The 22,004-nt window shown below is 46.7% G+C and overlaps 1 protein-coding gene across 2 annotated transcripts in view; it reads right to left on the bottom strand.

Moving 5' to 3' along the window:
* Positions 1 to 6,727: 6,727 nt before the first annotated feature.
* The window catches only part of NMNAT3 (nicotinamide nucleotide adenylyltransferase 3), a 114,524-nt gene continuing 99,247 nt past the window's right edge, over positions 6,728 to 22,004 (bottom strand). The window contains exons 3-5 of one of the 2 annotated variants that reach the window (XM_049628732.1): positions 21,741 to 21,924; positions 16,428 to 16,510; positions 6,728 to 9,555 (exon numbers count right to left, since the gene is read on the bottom strand). In XM_049628732.1, the coding sequence (XP_049484689.1) occupies positions 9,215 to 9,555; positions 16,428 to 16,510; positions 21,741 to 21,924 (608 nt within the window). In that variant the 3' untranslated portion in view covers positions 6,728 to 9,214. The remainder of the gene's footprint in view (positions 9,556 to 16,427; positions 16,511 to 21,740; positions 21,925 to 22,004) is intronic. The other variant, XM_049628733.1, reaches the window with a different exon arrangement.

The following is a 22,004-nucleotide window of genomic DNA, read 5'->3' as shown; positions in this document are numbered from 1 at the left end:
GTCCCCCTTCCTTCTTCCGTGCACCGCCCCCCCCCCCCCCCCCCCCCCCCCGCACTGGTGGCTTAGTGTCCCAAGCTCTCAGCCCAGCCTTATTCCCCTGGCTGGATCCTTTGGCCTAAATATGCTTCCCCTTCCCTTCTCCTGGATCCTAAGAGCCCTGGGCTCTCCTGGTCATGTTGTTTCTTCCACACTGCCTCAGGAGGACTGAGCTCTTTCTCTGTGCATACATGCAGCACGCCTGGGGATGCTCTGTGGCCAGAGACTGCATCTTAAATTCCTTCCATATTCTTTGCAGCACCTTGTCACAAGCTGGACACACAGGAACATGAGCCCAGTGGATACTCACCAGAAGAATGGGGAGGGGACAGGTGTCAAAGCTACGCGTTTATGGGTCCTTTTAGCAAACGCTTACTGAGCACCTTGTGGGTTCCTGGAACTGGGCGAGGTGCTGGGGATGAAGCCCTGAGTGAGACGCTGCCCTAAGGAATGTAGGTCTGGTGGGAGACAGTAGAGTGCAACGCGCAGAGGCTTGTACAGAGTGCTTCCAGGACGTGCGGGCACTTGAGCATGGGGACAAAGTTTAGAAGGATGAGTGGGGACTTGCCTGACAGAGGGGTGGGGAGGACACTCCCAAGAGGGGATGGCACACGCAAAAGCAGGGAGGCATAGCAGGGCCTGGCATCTTCAGGGAAGGTGGGGTAATCAAGTGTGGTGACAGCATGGCCGCGGCGGAGCCTTGGGGGCGGGAGGCATGGCCTGGACTGAACCAGGCCAAGAGAATGTGGAGAAACAAGCAGGGCCAGGCCACAGAGAACCTTCTCTGTTGGAACAAGTTATGTCGACTCTGCCCTGTAGGAAATAGGAGAGTCACTGACAGGTGTAAGCACGGGAGTGTCACTGCCAAGGAAAGGAGTAAAGGAGAGACCTGCAGTCCTGGTAACAGGCCCCGGAGGGAGCCTTTGTGCAAGCGGCCAGCCAGCCCACCACCCTCCTCCAGAGGAACACAGCATGCGGGGCGGGTGCAGTGGGCAGGACAGCCAAGCTGCAGCATGACAAGCACAGTTGTCCCGTTGGGGTGCCACCATGCTCCTGGGCTCCAGGTAGGAGAATGGGATGTAAAAGCCATCTGACCACCCATCCATACATCCACCATCCGGCCAAATACCTGCTTTCTTCCACCCGTCCAACATACCAGGAACGATGTTTGCCTGCAAACTACTACGTCTCTCTATGCTCTGGTGAAGGAGTTCCTGAAATTCATTAGCACAAGTCATCTATAAAGAGATGGATATTATTTTGGTTTGTATAAAAGATAACGAAGGTGACTCCCTGCAAAATAAGAAAATGAGAATTTTCAGCAGCTCTGTGAGTCTCTTTAAAAAAAATCAATTTATTCAGGGTCACCTGGGTGGCTCAGTTGGTTAAGTGACCGACTTTGGCTCAGGTCATGATCTCAAAGTTTGTGAGTTCTAGCCGTGCGTTGGGCCCTGTGCTAGCAGCTTTGGATTCTGTGTCTCCCTCCCTCCCTGTCCCTCCCCTGCTTGCACTTTCTCTCTCTTTCAAAAATAAATATTAAAAAAAATTGTTTTAATTAAAAAAAATCAATTTATTTAAAAAAAAATCTGGCGTAGGGGTGCCTGAGTGGCTCACTTGGTTAAATATCTGACTCTTGATTTTGGCTCGGGTCCTGATCTCACCTTTTGTGAGTTCGAGCCCTGCGTCAGGCTCTGGAGCCAGTTTGGGATTTTCCCTCTCCCTCTTCCCTCACATGCATGTGCTCTCTCTCTCTCTCTCAAAATAAACATTAAAAAAAAGAGAAAATCTTGAAAATAAATCTAGTGTCTACAATCATCAATTAGAATAGAAAGTACACATAGCATTTGACCCATTAACACCTGGGACTCTATCCCACAAAAGCACAGGTTTGTAAGGGCTTATGTATAAGGTTATTTATTGCAGCATTGTTTGTAACAGAAAAAACTGGGAAAAAACTTCAGATAAGAACCTCCTAAAGTCCTTTGAGTACTGTGTTCCACATATTACTAAGTGTGTATGTATAAGACGGATCGTATGTGTAAACAGGCTTCAAAAACACTGGTTCGTACAAAGTTAAACAGGTGTGCATGTCATCGGCTTCTCAGAGCTATTAAGATGCTTATTAGGTAATATTTTCTGAAATATTCACTGAGCCAGGAGTTGTGCTAGGGACAAAGAGCAATGATCAAGACAAATTCTTGCTTTCAGAGAACTTCGAATCTGTCACTTCCGGAGTGATGAAATTCTCTTACAAGAGGAAGGTAGGGAGTGGGGGGTACAGGTAGAGTGGACAAGTGAAACTTCCTGGAAGAGGGCAAGGTGAGGCAGAGAACAGAAGACAAAATGGGAAGCAGCCCAAAGAAGGGATGCAGAGAGATAGCATGCATGGCGGGGCGGGTGCGTCGTGGGGACCACACAGGGAAAGCGCTGATGGAAAGAGAGGTGTGGGTGTGGGACATGGAGTAAAGCCAGGCTGCAGCAGTGGGCTGTTGGGCGTGGGGGCTTGGGGGGGGGGTGGGGCAGCCACCCCAGGAGGAGTCAGGTCTTCACTCCAAGGGTGACAAAGGAAGCTTAGATGTTTAAGAGACACCTTTATTGAGGTATAATTTAAATACCACATTTACCCATTTGATGTGCATCGTTTGATGAGCTTTAGTAAATTTATAGAGTTGTGCGACCATCACCACAATCTAGTTTTGGAACATTCCAATCTCTCCCTTGTCCCCTCTCCACCCCCACCCCCTGTGCCCACCTGCAGTCAGTCTTCGCTCTCCCCTTCGTGCAGCCACCGGTCTGCTTTGTGCCTCTGTCTATAGTTTTGCCTTTTCTAGAAATTTCATATAAATAGAATCATACAATATGTTGTCTTATTGCCTGGCTTCTTTCACTCAGCATGTTTCTGAGAGTTTTCTGTTTATTGCAGGTATCTATCACTGGTTCTTTCTTAGTTGCTGGATAATTGTCCGTTGCATGGATACATTTGTTTATTATCCATTTACCAGTTGAAGAACATCTCAATTCTCCCAGTTTTGGGTCACAATGCTGCTATAAATATTCACATACAAGTGAGTGGACACATGTTTGCATCTCTTTGGACAGATTCTTTAAAAAATTTTTTTTAATGTTTATTTATTTTTGAGAGAGAGAGAGAGAGAGAGAGAGAGATCTGAAACAGGCTTCAGGCTCTGAGCTGTCAGCGCAGAGCCTGACGCAGGGCTTGAACCCACAAACTGAGAGATCATGACCTGAGCTGAAGTTAGATGCTTAATAGACTGAGCCACCCAGGCGCCCCCAGACAGATTGGTAAGAATGGGATTTTGCTGACTGATTTCAACCATTCACGGGGTGCAAAGTGGTCACTCATTGTGGGTCTTTCAAGACTAACGGTGCCGAGCATCTTTCATGTGCTACTTGTCGTTCATATATCTTCTTTGGTAAAGTGTTTTGTTTCTGGGATTCCACATCTGGTGGCTCTCTTGACGGACTCTCAGGACTCCAGGGCCATATCTTCATGGCAGTGGGTCATTACAGTGAAAGGACACACAGCAGGGACTAGCCAGGGGAAAAGACACATCAGGTGGAGTCTGGGGGAGTCCATGTGAAGGCTTCCAAAATTCTCCTGCACAGGTGGGGGCCACACAGAGCACACTTCTTCCACCAGGGAAATGCAGCAACAAACAGTCTGCAGTGTTTCTGCCAAGGAAAGTCTGTTTGAGACTCTGAATCCAGGGGTTTTATTGTGGGCTAGTGACGTAGGCACTTTGCCTGCCAGACCAGCCATGATTTCTGAAATTCCAAGCTCATAGGAGAGCAGGTGTTCACTATAAGTCGCATTGTTTGTACCAGTCTGGGCAGGCTGGGACAGCAGGGTTCAGTGCCCCAGGTAGACAAAACAGCCTTATCAGTTAGAATAGTAGGCAGCAATCCAAAAGCCAGTTTCTCAGATACTGGCCGAGGGCCAGCCTCATCAACAGGCTCTTTCTAAATGGCCTTGTTAGGCTTATTATGTTAACTAACCTTCTCCAACACACGTCTAGTCCAATCTTTCAATCATTTTTAATTGGATTTTTAGTCTTCTTTTTTTTTTTTTTTTAGGTTTATTTATTTATGTTGAAAGAGAAAGATAGGGAGAGAGAGAGAGAGAGAGAGATAGAGAGAGAGAGAGAGAGAGAGAGAGAGAGAGGGAGGGAGGCGTAGCAGAGAGAGAGAGAGGGCAAGAGAGAATCCCAAGCAGGGTCCATGCTGTCAGTACAGAGCCCAACTTGGAGCTCAATCCCACAAACCATGAGATCATGACCTGAACTGAAATCAAGAGTCAGATGCTTAGGGGGTGCCTGTGTGGCTCAGTCAGAAAAGCATCTGACTTGATTTTGGCTCAGATCATGATCTCATGGTTCGTGAGTTTGAGCCCTTCATCAGGCTCTGGGCTGACAGTATGGAGACTGCTTGGGATTCTCTCTCTCTCTCTCTCTCTCTCTCTCTCTCTGTCTTTCTCTCTCAAAATAAATAAATAAAATACATTAAAAATAAAAGAGTCAGGTACTTATCTGACTGAGCCACCGGAGCACCCCAAGTCTTCTTCTTTTTGAATTGTTGGAGATGTTTACATATCCAGGACATAAATCATTTATTAGATTTACATTTCCGTAAATGCGTTCTCCAAGTCTGTGACTTGTCTTCCATTTTCTTAATGGTGTCTGTGGAAGAGTTTGGGCAGGGAGGCATTACGACCAGATTTGTGTGCCATCACAAAACTGCTCTGGTTCATATGTGAGGAAGGGATTGCAGGGGCCAAGAATGGGTTGGGGAGACCCATTACAGTAGTTGGGCTAAGAGATGATGGCGGTCTGGGCTGGGGGGTGCCAGGAGGGATGGAGAGAAGAGGCTGCGTGTGAGGAATGCATGGAGAGTAAGACCAGCAGGGCATGTAGATGCTCAATATGGATTTTACCAGAAGGAAAGCTGGGCTCTCCTAACTGGTCCACAGGACACCATATTATTATTATAATTATTGTTCTTAATAGTGAACACCCCACTAATTTGTGGGATTTTAGCATTCTGATAATTTGAGAAAGGTGGGACCAGATGAACACTAGGGTTCCTTCTGGTTTTCACAGTCTATGGTGCCATGAACAAGACATTCCGGGGTTATTTTAGCATTTCTAAACTATTCTGATGTGTGTGCCTATGTGCCTTATTATAGATTGTTTGTTAGTCACACAGGTGTATCTATAATGTGAGCTCTGGTCCAAGAAAATAAGGTCATGACTTAAATTGAACACAGTCGGTGCATGGAGACCCTTGCAAAAAGTGAAGGCAGAAAATACTGTTAGCACAGGGAGTGCAAGGCCAGGGATGAGGAAATTCATGTTCATGTATTAACCCAATTATCAAACGGACCTTGCCAATCTGGAGCATGATTGGTTCAAAACGGGATTTCACATCATTCTGTCCCAAGGGACACAGCCAGTATCATAAATGGAAAGTTCTTTCCTCGGGCTGGGATGCAGAGCTCCTCTCGTTTGGACAGCATCTGCTATCACAGGAGAACCTTTATTTAAGGCTAGAAATTCTATTTACCCAGGAGGCCAACACACTGTGCTTCTGTTCTTGCAAAATAAACAAAACACCTTGGCAAACTAGATACAAAGAAGGCCAGAGGGAATGGAAAGGAATGTTGAAATCAGGTATGCGGGTCAGTGTCAATGCAATAAATCAGAGCACAGCAGTGATACATATTTTCTCTTCTGATACTAAAAAAAGGGAGGCTACATGAATCAATGAGACAAAGTAAGAGTCTAGAAATTGAGAGAGATACATATGCGTGTATATGTGTGTGTGTATTTATATCTACTTTATTATAAAGTAGATTTCGTTGTGTTGTTTTATTTTAGAAGGAGACAATGTAAAGGCTCAGAAATGGTGGGAGCCACATGATACAGCCATGAATCAGAGAGACGAGGGCATCTCGTCAAAGCCTCGTTGGGCCCAGTGCCCTGAGCCTATGGCAAGGTGGGGCAGGGCAGTGGTGGCATGCCAGGATGCCTGCTGTCAGGTGCACGCTGCAATAGTAAACCCCTTCCTTCAGGACTTGATGATGAATCTAGCTCATCATGCTGCTCATTTTGCCCTCTCCTGCCTCAGGGCCTTTGCATATGTTGTTCATTCTGCCTGAAAGCGCAGCAGCCTCCACCCATCCCCAAGTCTTATGAATTCATCTTTCAGGTCTCAAATCCATCCTCTCTTCCCTGCTGTCTATACTCTGTCATAGGAGGAATTGCTGATGTTTTAAGGAGTCTAAACTTTGTATAAATTTGAAGGTCACTTTTCAGAAAAAGAATAAAAATCACGAATGTGAAATTAGATCCCCACATGATGAAGGCCCCTCCAGGGTGTTGGAAAGGGCCCAGGCAAATGAGGGACTAGCTTTAGCTTCCTTAACTTTGTGGTGAAGCTGGGCCCTCTGGCTGCAGGGTATGCTGTGTATGGGCCTTCATGACCTGTGTTCTAGTTTTAATCCGATGTTGAGTCATGTGAATATAATATATAATATATAATAATAATAATGGCTCAAGTTGAGAAATCCTGCCTCAAACCCACAGGATCCCTCTCTACCCCTTTTTGCTGGACACTACAGATGTTTGCTTTCTTTCTTTTTTTAAAGTTTATTTATTAATTTTGAGAGAGAGAGCGAGCAGGGAAGGGGCAGAGAGAGAGAGAGAGAGAATCCCACGTAGGCTCTGCACATCATCAGTGCAGAGCCCGATGTGGGGTTCGATCCCATGAACTGCAAGATCACAACTTGAGCCGAAATCCTAAGTCAGACGCTTAACCCACTGAGCTACTCAGGCACCCCAGTTGTTTGCTTTTGATACTCCATACAGAAAACTGGGGAAATGCTGCTCAGAGGATAAGAAGGGAGATATTCACCAGAGTAAACGTCATGCAATTTCAATCAGATATTCAGTTTATTAAAAAATAAAACTAATGTGTATTGTAATAGGCTAGTATGTTTATTGGCTTGGGAATCTTATTAAAATGCAGATTCTGAGTTAGTAGGTCTGGGGTGGGGCCTGAGAGTCTGCATTTCTATCCAGCTCCCAGGGGATGCAAACACTGTGTCCTGTGACCGTGTTTGAAACAGCAAATTTCTTGGCACATAGGGTACACCAGTAAACAAAAATGAAGACCCTCTGCCCTTGGAGAGCTCCCAGTGTAGCTAGAAGTGGACCGGACCCAAAGAAGGGTGGGCAGGCTGAAGTAGGACACTCAGTGCCTCAGAAAACCAGAGCTAGAGGAGAATTTATTCGAACTGCCCCATTTTAGAGTTTGGGAAACTGAGGCTCACAGTGTGGAAGGGAGCTGGTCAAAGTCACACAGCTGACTGTGGACAAGGCTGTTTGATTCCTATTCCCCTGCATTATCAGGGTTCTTAGAGACCCCATGGGGTGCAGAGCTCAGTCAGGGCAGGGAATGGCTAACAGCTTTAGAGCTTGCAGGGGGTGGAGGTGTAGGGGAGCCCCCTCCCCCCCCAGGAGGGCCCCACTACTCTAGACCCTGGAACCCTGATGGCCTACTTTACTCCTCTTTATCATGACACACACACACACGAACGCTGGGATATGTTTGGGAAGATGCTAGATTCTTCCTGACTGGCCCTTTGTTTTTCTGCATGACTAAATCTGTAGCAAGGATGAATGAGGGTAAAAGTATGGAGAAGTAAATTTTGAATACATTCAGTCATTTGGTCAGCAAGTGTAAAGCACAAACTCAAACAGAATTAGACCAATTAAAACCTCTTCTTAATCAGGAGTGGGATGAAAATCCTCAACACATGTGAGAACCTCATCTCATCTTTTCTCATCTTTCAGAGCCCACCTGAACAGAGCCATCGACCCGGAGCTACAGATTACAGCCCCTTTGCAAGGTGTTGAAAAGCAATTGCTTCTCCATTGTTGGTACCTGGGAATATAAACTTTTATGAATTCATATCAGTTCCACTGGAACGGCAGCAAATTTCATGGAGTAGCTAAAAAGAAAGCAACAGCTGGTACATCAGGCATTAATAATATAACAAAGGAAGAAAAAAGAGAAAATTTTCATTAGTATTTTTTGATGTCAATTTATTATTTATCCCTTTGCCAATATTCAAACAGGCAGGTAGTCATAAAACATTCAAAAAGATCCTTTAAAATAGTCAAGGCATCTGTTTTACCTCCATCCCTTTAAAAAAAATGTTTTTAACGCTTATTTATTTTTGAGACAGAGAGAGACAGAGCATGAACGGGGGAGGGTCAGAGAGAGGGAGACACAGAATCTGAAGCAGGCTCCAGGCTCTGAGCCGTCAGCCCAGAGCCCGACGCGGGGCTCGAGCTCACAGACGGCGAGATCGTGACCTGAGGTGAAGTCGGACGCTTAACCGACTGAGCCACCCAGGCGCCCCACCTCCATTCCTTTTTAGAAACTTGGAAATCAGGAGCCCTGGCATTGATTTAAAAAGTCATGTTAAAAATATCCACTGTATCAAAAATATTATTTGAGGGTTACTACTTAGAAAGATTTTAGTTTAAATTTTATCTACAGCCTAGGCAGGCAGCCGGGTGGCTCTTAAGGGAAGATTCAAAGTGAATCAGCAAAGTGCTGCTTCCAAATGTTTGACTCCTCAATTAGTATTGTTTTGTTGCAACAAGGCATCGACAAAGCCCACTGTTTGGTAATTAGCATCCTGTCAAGTCTCTCCAATCAAGACCAGCATGCTGCACCTGGTCCTAGTTAAAAAAACTAGTGTGGGCAATTCTGATCCGACCCTCAGGGGCCCGTGCCTCGTGCAGAACTGCCTTCATCTGTGTGCACGGCAGAGTCACCACTTAACCAAATAAGAAGACCTCCGCAGCGAGAGGTTTTGAGAGCTCTTGTCTAGTTCTCCTGACCTGCCGCACCCTTTTAACTTCTTTGATAAACGTCCGTTCTTGTGTAGACGCCTGTTCCTCTTCCTGGGACAGAAGACTCCTCGGAAAGAAAATCATTGTCTACATAAAACAAAGGAAAATGGAAAAGCAAAACAACCACCACAAAGAAAACAGCCGAGGACCTTGACTGCCTTCTCCTCAGGAGGAGCTTCGTGGAGGGGTGGTTGGCCCTCCCCAGCTTGTCCTTCATTCCTCTGGGTGCTGTCTTTCTAGGAACTATCCCCGGTGTAGAGGTTGTGCTCCTTGATGTAGGTGATGACAGCGTCTGGGAGCAGGTACTTGACGCTCTGCCCTTGGCTCAAGGCCCGCCTGATGTACGTGGAGCTGAGCTCGTTCTGCACGGGCTCCCTGACCAGGTGAATGTTGTGCTGGTACCTCTGCAGGATGGCTGAACCTGAGATGTATTCCTTTGGGTTGTGACCTGTCCGGCTCACACACACCATGCCAAACTTCTCCACTATTTCCTGGATGTGTGCCTCTTTCCAGAGGTTGGGGGTCTGGAAGGTCTTCAGGATATCTGCCCCGCAGAGGAGTTTCAGCTCAGGCACAGCTGGAAAAACAAGGGCGGATCCTGACAAGGTTACAGAAAGGTCACGGCCAGTAAAGATAACATACTCCATTTGAAAAGTGCACAAGATGCTTTTTCTCGGAGTGTATTGGGAAGTCAATGTCTACACTGTGTTCACGCCTGAAAAAGTGTGTAAGGGGATCTGAAGCTACTTCGTGGACATACAATTGTAATAATACAATCTTTTGTTTAATAGTGGCAAAGTGCCAAGAAATCAGAACAACTTTTTTTCCCCCCCAGTATTCTACCAAAAGTCTGTCGGTGGTTGCTGGACCCCATGGCAGTAGTCCAAAGGCGGCTGTGAACCCCATCTTCTGATAGAAGGTAAGATTGTAAAATCTCTAGTCCTAACAAGCTGTGGGCTTCAGGCAAGTCACTGCCTTTCTCAAAATCTATTTCAGCCCTAACACCTGATACATTTGTAAGTAAAATCTCATCATAAAGGTTAATTATAAAGGTTATTTGGATAACCAAAAGCTAGTGACCTTTTCATCTGTTTTCAATACAACAAAGCTCTAGAACAACTAATCAATGTGGATAATCCTCTGGCATTTGTTCTAACAACGATGGTTTAAATGATAAAATAAAACCTAACGTTGGTGCTCATATGAGCACTATCACTAAGCCCTTGATGTATTTAACCTCATTTGATTCTCTGAACAATTTGAGTAGGCATTATTATTGTGCCCATTCTGTGGGAGGGAAACAGGCATAGAGAGGCGACCGACTTGCCTGAGGTCACTCATTTAGGCGGCAGAGTCAGGATTCAAACCCCACAGCCGGCCTCTAGGTGGGGCATTTATAACTGCTGGGCTCTGCCGCCTCCTGCTGGCGAAAATTGTACATGCATCAGAACCAAGAAGCCCTTCCTTTATTTTTCCCGGCACCGTTGAAATTCGTGTCCCTTTCCAAAGGGCTAATTTGGAAAGGGAGAAAAATCAAGTCCACACTTGAAGCAACCAGTAGGTTCCCTGGTCCTTCCGGAAGCTAATTCTAGCTTCAGTAAATGGCAAAAGCTGTGTTCTAGAGTGTTGGCATCTCTGGGTCACCATGAAACCTCAGTTGGGAGGGGTTCAGGGATCCCACTTGCTGGGGAAACACCTGATGTAAATGGTCGGTTGAGGCTCCTCTACTGTGGAACTTTGGAAGGAATCTGGACGTAAGATCAGAGAGAGGAGTTTACAAAGGAGCACCAGACCAGCTGTAGAACGGAAAGTGAGAAACTGGAAGTGTCACGGAGAGGTCTGATTTCTAGCTTTAGTTGGGCTGGATGGATCCTTTTCTGGGCCTCACTTTCCCCATCCATGAAATAGTGGACACTGGACTTATTCACTCCTTTGGAAGTAGTAGATATAATTACAGAAGCAGTTTTCAAACACTCTAGCAGCATAATATTGGTATAATGAAATGATATTCAAACATTTATTGATGCATATATTGATAAATTCTCCATGGTTAAGAACTAGGACTCTAAAACCAGGCACCTTAGATTCAAGTCTTGGCTCTGCCATTCAACAGCTGTGTTACCTCAACTTTAAAATGGAGATATTAACAGTACTTTTCTCCTAGGGTTATTTTAGAATTGAATGAGTTTATAAATATAAAGTGCTGTAACTGAGTACGTGTGATGGCTGTTAACTGCCATTCATCCGTCCATCCACCTGCTTATCCGCTAATCCATTCATTGACACATCCATTCAACACTTAGGGAGTATTTTTAAAGTCAATAAAACTGTGTTTAGAAATTACTCAATAACCCACACTTTTGACTAATCTGAGCTGGCCCCATTGCTCACAACGTATGTGGACTTAGACTATTCTGCATCTGGGAGGTTCTACTCCAGTTTATTTATTCAGCCGTTGTAATATAACAAGACAGCAGCCTTGACCTTTTAAACACCTGGGTGATTTTTGTATGTGCTCTTCCTCTGGGGGAGGTGGAATGATGGGCATTTAGTTGTAGGGTCTCCTGAGGCCTGGAGCACACTTTCCCCCCGTTCCACAGGCCAAAGAACAAGAAGACACCCGCTCTCTCCACAGTGGATTTTTTTTTAATGTTTATTCATTCTTGAAAGACAGAGAGAGACACAGCACAAGCAGGGGTAGGGCAGAGAGAGAGGGAGACACAGAATCTGAAGCAGACTCCAGGCTCTGAGCTGTCAGCACAGAGCCCGACACGGGGCTCGAACTCTCGCTGGGCGAGATCATGACCTGAGCCAAACTGGATGCTCAACCGACTGAGCCACCCTGATGCCCCCCCCCCACCCCCCCAGTGGATTTTTGTGGCGGTAATTTATACCTACTGGCTTAGATATTAGATACCGTCTGATTTATGAACAATGACAGGAGTACAATTCACTGTGTGCTCCTGCTGACAGGGGACACATGCCCACACCTCCCTTTCCCCCAAACCAAAGGCATGTCTGTGAGGTGATCGCTTCTTCTGGCAACACATGCCCTGGACTCCAACTCTGGGCAGTCCTCAAAGAGACCATCACATCTCTTTCAAATCCATTTACATCACTGCTATGAGCACTTCAGATCTAATGACTGGATGTCCAAGTCCAAGGTTCGTAAGTGTGAGGTGTTGAAAAAAGGCTGCCGGTTTGATTCGTCTCAAGCACGAAACAGTGACCTAAATCGGATGTCCGTAGGTATTTTGGGGCAATGTGCTCTTTGGAATAGCCACTGGCTTCGAGAAGCAGATGAAGCAGAGGTTTATATGAAAAGTGAGGGAAGTGCCACCGGGACCATTTTCTTTGAATGTCCAGCTGCCTTAATTCTTAATGTCAAGAACAGCAGCCCTGAGGTCAGTCAGCCCTGGTTTCCGGTTTCAGATCTGCCGGAACCCTGGGAGAATTACAGCAGATGGGCCTGTTTCCTCAGCTGTAAAATGGGGCTGACCTCCTGTGGAGGTTCTGGAAACTGAGGGGCGGAGTGAACGCAGCCACACTCAGCAGTGTGGGACTTCTGGGGACACAGGACACCAGACCTGAAGCCAGGTATTAAAGGGCAGCACCCCAATTAACCAGACAAAGCCACCGTGGAACAATCAGTGCAGAATGGAGTCAGATGAGGGGCCTGCCGCGGTTGTGTGGAAAGGGAATCCTCTCTGAAGGTTGCTGAGCTGTGCTCAGCCCCATCAGCTGAGCGCAGGGACCACCTTCACAAGAGACTGACACTGTTGGGCTGTTAGAGGACCGAGGCATCATCTGTCCCAAAGTGTCACAGCCAAGCCGTCTGGAGCTCAGCACGGTTGGGTCAGTCCATGGAGGGCTGCAAATCACACGAGCAGGGCTCTGGCAGCCAGAGAATGCTGAGCTCAGCCCACAGTCTGCAGTCCCAGAGGAGAACACACAATAAAATACACAGCACACAGAACGGTCCTTTAGAGCTCTGCCACTAGTAATCTACAAGCCACCTCATCAGAAGCCCAATGTATGCTGAGGAAGAACTCCACCTCCTTCCTTTTTGTAATTGCTCTAGTTCCCCGCCACCCCCCCCCCACCTCTGATCACAAACGTGAAATCTGTGTCAATTATAAAATGTATGAAGAACACGTATTCAAGGTAGAAAACAATTCTGCTTTCTCCAAAGCCGTCAATATTTGAGTGTGGTTTTTCAGTTTTTCTATTGATTTAGACATGCAAATAGATGTGTAAGTATATTTACATGTTTTTATATACTTGAGATTATATATGCAGTATCGTATCCTGATTTTTTTCTGCTTACCTCATAAGCCTTTCTCCAGAAACATTTTGTGTCAATTATTCATCCTATGGATACAGAATAATTTACTTAAATGTTCCCTTATATTTAAACGGGGAGGTTGCTTTTATTTTCTGCCATTATAAAAATGGCTGTGATAAACATCCTTCTACATAAATCTTTGTCCCAATTTTTAATTATTTCCACAGTCTGATTCCTAGAAGGGGAATATATCAAGTAAAGGACATGAACGTTTTTAAAGCCCCTGATACATTTTGGTAAATTACAAAGCCCACTTCTCATTCAACATAAACTTTCTTTTTAACAGTTACTTTAGAAGAGAGCAAGATGAACGGGAGTTAGGGTTTGAAGAGCAACAAAGGGGATAAAGAACAAACTCCCAGCATTCCAGGGCCAAGCAGAGTAGCCCCTAGAAAAATAAATCTGAAAAGAATGTGGGTGAGCTTTGGTGGAGGGAGGGAGAGAGTGAGCTCATCTCTGTGAAAGCTGCTGGGACTTGTTTCACAGGGAAGACGGGTCCAACCTGGGCCTAACAGGACAGATAGGTTTTTAGAAGGGGGAGCCAAGAAGGGGACAGGGAGGGGGGCAGTCCAGGCAAAGAGCTGAGACAGGGATTCCGGAAGCCTGTGCAGGGAGATGAAGGGTGAGCGGCTGGAAGCCTCAGTGTGGCATCTCTCCCACATCACTGGAGGCTCCCTGCCCGTCACTGGACCCTCTGGCATTCCCTAAGAGCAAGGGCTGCCCAGCACCCATGCTGTTTCCTTCCTTTGTGCCCTGCTCCGCTGCCTCTCTGCCGGAAATGCCCCAACCCCAGATAACCTACTGATCCCATGAGTCTTGGTGCAAGTGTCTCCTCCAGGCAGCCTTCCTAATCCACATCTCGACTACCATTCACAGCTTGTCTCTAGCTTAGGTCAAAGGTTGGGGTGGAGGGCTATCTTCTCCTGAGTCTGGAGCCTGGTCTGGGGAGGTGCTCAGACAGTGTTCTTGAACCCTGGTGAGAGTAGCTGCTGAGCCAGAGATGATTCAGAAAGAAGGCTGAGAATGAACACGCCTGTGCTCATGACTGGGGGACGGGGGGAAGCGAGGCAGACAGACCAGAAGAATAAAATGAATATTGCAAAGATGCTGTAACTCCTCCTTAGATTCCTACTCTAGTGCACCGTTCCCCAAATGGGCTGTAAAGCAAATCCCAGAGTGCCTGTTAGACATCCAGATTCCTGGGCCCCATTTACACTCAGGAGGTCTGGGGTGTGGCCTGGGAAGCATGATAAGCCTCACAGTGATTCTGCTGTGAGTGATCCTTTGACCAGTGTTTGGGGCCTGCTGCATGATATTTTTAGGGCCCCCTGGCATTTTTGAGTCCTTTTAAAAGAGTGTTTCCTAATCTGTGTTCGGGGGCGGAGGGCACTAGTTCTGAGAAATCATCAGTATGTGTTAGAAAGAGTCCCATGATTAGGGATGATGGCGGCAAGCTAGTTCCCTTTCTGGTAGAGTCACAATGCACAGTGTCATGGTAAAGACTGAAAAATCCTGCAGCAAAGAAACCATTTTAGGTTGGTTTGACTGTGACGCTCCCAAGCCCTTCTGATCTGGAACTAGCATCCCACCTCCCACAGCTGGGAGACCCTTGTTAGGAAAACCCACAGATGGGCCTGCTGGGGTTTCAGCCCAGTGTGACCAGTGTCACATCCTGCCCTTCCACCACTGGGTGCTCCCGTTTATTCGCATGAGGGGCGAATAAACTTGACCCAGGGTACCAGGACTGCCATTAGAGAGGGAAGGTCCTTTGGAATCACAGCTGACAAGATTCCATCAAACACCAGGAGTTGACAACACAGTAGAAACCCAGGGTTACAAACTGAAAGGACAATCCATGTGGACTTTTGACAGCACTTGATGCCGGGAGGAGGCACGTGGGAGACCTGCGGGCTGTCTGACGGTACAGTTCTATTCCTGCTCAGTGACGTGGTCTTCTCTTGTCTGTCTTTTGGCTTTATTTTCAAACTACTCTAGATGTTAGATGTTACCGCCTTCATGGTTTCCTGGTCAGTCAGTGTGGCTGGAATCTACAGGGACCCATTAGAGGAAGCTGGAATGTGCTGAGGTTGTGGCAGGTGGTGTTTCCACAGCATTGGCCACCAAGCGTGGCTATGAGGCTCCTGGCTGGTGCGGGGGGAGGGCCCTTGCAGGACCGTTCTCAAATACTCTAAGTGCAGGTAGGCCATTCAGGTGAGCTGGTGCCTGAGGAGTGCCCGTTGGTGCAGCTGGCAGTCTGGGGAGACGTGTGGTCTCCTGGCCCCTGGCCCCTGAGGCCACCAGCAAGTGGGGTGGGCCCTGGCAGGCTGTCACTGGAGGGGGCCGGCAACACACAGGCAGAGCTTGGGGGCCTGCCTAGCCTTCTCTGGCTCTCAGCATATCCCACCAGAGGGACAGGGTGAGGGTATGTAAGGAGAGACTGACCTCATTCCTTTCTCACCACGCTGATCCGTGAGCCCACATGACACAGGACCACCCTCTTTGTTTTGGTTACGTTGGTTGCGAATCTTCCTCTGGAACTGGCAACAGCTGCATATTTACTGTCCTTACAAGCACGGTTGGCACTATCTCTGCTGTAGGTGTGGGCAGCGGTGTACCTCTGTTGTGGGTACACATGTACACGCACGTGTTGCACAGCAGGTGTGACCGCGGCTGTCCAGCAACACGCGAAAAGTACGATCAAAGTGGGCTCCAAAAAAAAATCCCCTTAAAAACAGATTTCCTCTTTTGAGTAAGCCAGTGAGGAACGTGGCTACAAGCGTAAGGGTTATAATAGCACAGTCTGTACTCAGGCTAAGGCTTTTAAAAGAACCCAGCATCACTCACTAGTTTATCCCTGTGTAGCCCTGACTGTAATCCATGTCACGAGCATGAGTCACGAGGGTAAGTAAACTCCTTTGAGGCAGAAAATCTTAAATTAGTGTAACGATTTACAAGGGGTGGTGGCCGATTGTTTAATTTGACCCTTCAATCTGGGGAAGTGTCACCCCCAACTAGGTTAGCCTCAAAATCCTTAGCTGTGCCTAGGAATTAGCTCTCGCACGGATCCCTGACATCTCTCCCTCTGACGGACAAGGTGCACCCACCTGTTGGGGCCAAGGAGTGAGCCCTGCCATGGTCCGGGCCTTCCGTCTGGGGCAGAGATCTGAGCAGTTCACTGTGATGATGCCTGCATTGCAAACACACGGGCTCAGGATGTATCCATCCCGCAAAGCCACCCAGGGGTCTCAGTTTTTAAGTCTCAACCTGCTTTTGTCCATTTTAGGCAGGTAGCTCGTTCCCCAGGTGTTGGTGGAGGGCCTACCATGTGCCAGGCCTGTGCCAGGTGCTGGGACACAAAGCATGTGCGATTGGGACCTCTTGACCATGGATTGCCTTCTTGTGAGCCCTGGTGAAAGGGGCAGGGTGCGGGGATGAGCATATTTCTACTTTTTTAACATTGTCTTCAATACCTCACTTAGAAAAAAAAAAAAACAAACAGTTGAGAAGGGTTAAAGGATATGGGCTCTTAGAAGCAGACAGACCTGAGTTCAAAATAAAAAATTTCATTTGTAAAGGGGCACCTGGGTGGCTCAGTCAGTTAAGTGTCTGACTCTTGATTTCGGCTCAGGTCACGATCTGAAGGTTTGTGAGTTTGAGCCCCGCGTCAGGCTCTGCGTTGACAGCGTGGAGCCTGCTTGGGAATCTTTCTCTGCCTCTCCTCCATTCTCTCTCTCTCTCTCTCTCTCTCTCAAAATAAATAAATAAACATTAAAAAATTTCATTTGTAATGCTGGGATAATGTCTACTTTCTAGACCTTTGTGAAGGTGAATGAGCCAGTATACAGTAAGCACTGGCACAGTATACAGTAAGCAGGGCACGCACTGTGTGCATGGCCCACAGCTCACTCTTGTCAGAAACTAGTATTTCAGAACTCCACGGGGGTGAGGACTAAGTCTGGCTTAGAGCCAGACTGCCTGGTCCCCAGCTCAGCTCCCCCCAGAGGCCAGCTGGGTGACCCTGGGCATGTGTCTCTAGGTCTCTTTGTGGATGGTTCAGCACCTGTGTAATGAGGGATAACCTGTGATAATCCTGTGTGCCTCTCATGGGTGGTCACAAAGATGAAAGGAGTGCAAAGTGCTCTGAACAGTGAGCAGGACAGAGCAACTCTCATTACATGTTAGCATTTCAGATCTGATTAGACTTACACCATCTTGGCATGCCTGGTTCTTTTAGCAAATCAATGTGCAAATCAAGAGATACCTGATCAAACACAGGTTGTCACCACATCTTGTATCAATGCAATCTTCCACCTTCTACTTACTGTAGTATACATTTAGGAGGGCTGCGTTTGGGAGAGAGCAGTGCCTGGTGGAAAAAACAGGTGCTGTGCAGCCCGGGTGGATTTGAGTTTCGGTTTTCTCGCCTGTGTGACCTTGAGTGAGTCACTGACACTCTCAGAGCCTCACTGACCTCATCTGTGTATTAGTCATGATGGAAGTTAATGCCGATCTCTTTTCTGCCAAGTATCACAGGACCATGAGAGAGAAAGTGCCTCTACCCTGCCAAATGCTGGACAGGTGGCTCACTGCTGAGTATCGCTGGGGGAAGGCATAGTATAAAGGTTAAACTTTAGAATTAGACTGCTTGGTTGGAATTCTGCTTCCAACTAGTGGCTGTGAATCTTGGTGGGTTCCTTAAGCAATCTGCCTCTGGTTTTGTCATCTGTAGAATGGGGGACGATGACCACACCCACCCCTGTGGGCCATGCTGAGGATTAAGGGAGGAGCTTAGCACTGGCCCATCCACAGAAAGTGTCCAATCAACATTAGCTGTTCTTATCATCATTACTGTCAGTGTGTGAATAGTGAGCTCATTTAAGTCACCTTAATATTCTTAGTTCAGTAACTGCTTACCTAAAGTCAGCTGAATTCAGGAACTGATGGAAGGAGTGGACGAATAAATACATTTGATTCTGGCCCAAAGTCCTTCCTGATATCTCAGACACTCAGTCAAGTCTTCTTAGGGCCTAGCTGCACTCTGTGTTTCCATCATTGTCTGCTTTGGTTTTGGCAAGCTTCATGTCTGAGGATTCGCTCCTGAGTAAGTCTGGAATCTTGGAGCAGACTGAAGTAGGTGTGAGTCGCACCTCTACTTTCTAACTGTAGGGCCCTGCCTATGTTACTGACCCTTTCAAAGCCTCCATTTCCTCATCTGTAAAATGGGACCACACCCACCTACTCCTCAGAGTTGCTGAGGGGACTAGATAGTACATACCTGAAAAAGCCTGGAGCGCAGTTAGTGATCAGTAAAGGTGGTGATGGTCATTTTATTTTACTTACCTTGAAGCTCCTAGTTCAAGTTGACCCTACTTTGAATATAAGCTGGGTCTCTGAACTCTGATGCGTCAATCATTATTTTCAGTGTCAAATGTCACTACCTCACAGACCTCCACTCTGCCTTTGTAGGGCGGTGGCCATTGCTTCCTCTGATTGTCTGCCTGAGTGGTGTCCCGGTGTGCCTAGCCCTGAGCCTGCGGGCTGACCCTGGGAGCAGGTTCTTTGTGTCCTCCACGGCCCCACAGGTTTCCAGGGATGTCTGGTCAGAAGGTCATTGGGTCATGGTGGCAGGAACAAAGTTGGCCACACCGTGCCCTGACCTGTAGATCACTGGTTTGAAGATAACCGTAAGCATGGCTTCAGAGTCAGACTGGGCTCCACTACTCGCTTATTTGTTTTGCGATGTTGATTAACCTAGCCTCTCTGAACCTCAGTTTATCTGTAAAACGAGGACAACATAAGATCACGCTTGCAAAGGGGCACATGAGATGACAGTAGTGATGATTGATGATGGACCACATCAAATGGCATTGTGACTAAGGACCTTTGACATGGGGAGATAGTGAGCAAACTAAGTTATCAAATGCCCTAAAAGCATAAAAACTGGCCTAGATTAAACAAAAAATTAGAATGAAAATAAGCAACCTGATAAGGAGAAAAAGAATCCTCAACGAACTCTACCGTGAATTTACTTCATAGTGACATTTGTCATAGTGACACTATTTGTCACTATGTTGTAAATTCACTGTTGATTCCATCAGAAAGATACGGAGAAAAGGGTGGGGTGGGTTTCTACTATGCTTTTGAAATCACCTAACTTTACAAACACCAGATTTTCAATCTTAAAAAAACGCGTTTGGTAATTTTAGGAAAGCATTAGCAATAACGTCTTCTAATGAAGCTCACTCCAAAAATTGAAAAAAAATGTCATCAGCTCTCTGATAAAACTATTGTCTCTTTATATCAATAGATTTTTAACCTTGGCTGCACAAAATAAATCATTTGGGGACCTTTTACAAAATACCCATGCCAAGACCCTACCCACAAGTCATAATCTCTGAGGTGGGGTAGGGGGTGGGGAATGAACATTTTAAAAAGCTTCCCAGGCGATTCCTGCAGCCAGGGTCCACTGGTTTGGATGGATCTTGGTCCTAATCATAAACCTGATTCACGTACTTTGTGACTGAGGGCGGTGGCCTCAATCCTGGCCACACACTAGAATCACCAGGGAGCTCTTAAAATTCTGATGCCCCACCCCAGACCAGTGACATCCCAGTCTCTGGGATAAGACTCAGGCTTCAGTACTTTTGAAAGCTCCCTCGATGATTCAGTGTGCAGCCAGGGCTGAGAAGCACTGAACTAAAGGATAGAGTAAAAAAAGAAAAAGAATGTGTTCAGTAACATCTTAGCACACGCCTGCATGTTGCAGCAGAAGCAGTGAAAATATTATGTAGTTCTGTGGTCCGTTCCTATTTACCCAGGAATGGCTTATCTGTTTGGATGATAAATTATGAGCCCATGTTAGGGATGCAGGGAAGGTAGCTAGCATTCTTCAGCACCTACCATAAACCAGGTATTTTGCCCACATCATCCCATTTAATTCACACAGTACCCCAGAGAAGTGGGTGGTATCATCCCCGTTTTATTAGGTGAGGAACTGAGGTTCAGAGAGGCTAACTCACATCAAGTCACTGAGCTAGTAAATTGGGCTCCAAAATCTGGGCCCTAGGCCACACTGCCTCTCCCAGGGTGCAGGAGGAAAGGGTCTTTGTTTCCGACGACATGTTAAAGCTAAATGGCGTGCTGGATTATGTACTGTTTGCATTCTCCTCTGCTATCTTAGATATATGAGGGCTGGCTAGATTGCTTGTTCTGAAGGGATGATTCAGGTGTAAATTTTTTTTTTTTTTAATGTTAAAAAAAGAGCAGGTATCCTAACAGTTATTTCATATTTGCTCTTCTTTTAATTTGCCAGCAGGCTCTGAAGTAGCTCTGAATTGCTGAATGCTTCTAGCTGGTTCTTTCCCAAGTGAAAAGCAAACGATCAGAACCGGCATGTGTAACTAAATGAACAAAATGTTTACCTTTACTAAAAAAGGAAAGGGTAAACAGTTTTCAACCAAGTAACTTTGAAGATGAGTAAGAAATGAAAAGCTGAACAGATTTAGGATGAAAAGACCCACCAATTATTTGACCTTCTCCCTTGTGCTTCCTATTCCCTGACAAATCCTAGTGTTTGCAAATAGATAAAAGACACAGCCCACACAGTCTGCAATCCCTTCCAGCCAGGCTGGCTGTCATTAGTGACAGGCAGGGCCCCCCTCACCATCCCCTCTGACAGCCAGGCCGGATGGGTCTTCTGGTTCCTCTACCAAACTCCCAGGAATGCTTCCCAGACACAAGTCAGTGACCCACTGTCCGAACACACAAGACTCTCCGGGCCTTTAAATAGCAAATTACTTAGGCTAAGTGCTAAAAGCAGTTCCAAAAGGAAAAAAAAAAAAAAAATCCTGAGCAACTCCTTCTAGATTTATAGCTTCTTTTTTTCAATTTTACATAAAAGTCTGGATTTATAGAACCTGGATTTGTACAATTAGAAGAGAGGGCTTATTGCGTAGATGTAATTTTCAACCTAGTCAATGGTGACAATGATAAAGGGTCCCACTTACTGAATATTCTTACGGGGTTCTGTGTCAGAAGTTCTTACATTTAAAACATCCTCTTAGGTTTTTATGGTCCCCATTTTGCAGGTGAGAGATGTGTCTCAGAGAACTTAAGTGCCTCGTCACACATCTATTCGGTGGCGGCCCTGGAGCCCGAGGATACAGCCGTCTGAAACAAGATCGGGCATTCCCAGAAAGTGTGTCCGGAAGGGTGGTGGGTTGTGATTTTTCCACTCGGGACCTCTTTGAGTGTGTCTGTTTGTCTCTCTCCCTCTGCAAAGAAGCACTGCTGGGATTTTGGCTGAGAAAGCCTGGCTGAAGCCCCATTTGAGCCTTAGTCCCTGCCTTTCGGCCACTGGGCTCTGCAGATAGGTACCGTGGCCTCTGGTCATCACACAAAAGCATGCTCACTCTTACCTCAGCACCTTCACCGTCTCCATCCACTGCGCCTGCTCACTCTCCCAGGGGTCCACCCGGATCCAGTCGGACGTCTGCAGGGCCAGCCGGGCCATGGCCACCCGGTGGTGGGCAGCTACGAGGTCTTTCTTTCTGTAGTTGTCGTTGACAGGAGAGATGATGCCCCCGATCACCTTGTACATTCCTAGGCAAGGGAGAACAGTGATGTTGTGTGTGCCAACACTGACTACCCAGTGGCCTGAAATCAGGCGGGTACAAAAGTAC

The sequence above is a fragment of the Panthera uncia genome, chromosome C2, assembly GCF_023721935.1.
Source record: "Panthera uncia isolate 11264 chromosome C2, Puncia_PCG_1.0, whole genome shotgun sequence".
In the NCBI taxonomy this organism is placed as follows: Eukaryota; Metazoa; Chordata; class Mammalia; order Carnivora; family Felidae; genus Panthera; species Panthera uncia.
This window is presented reverse-complemented; position numbering and strand designations above follow the sequence as displayed.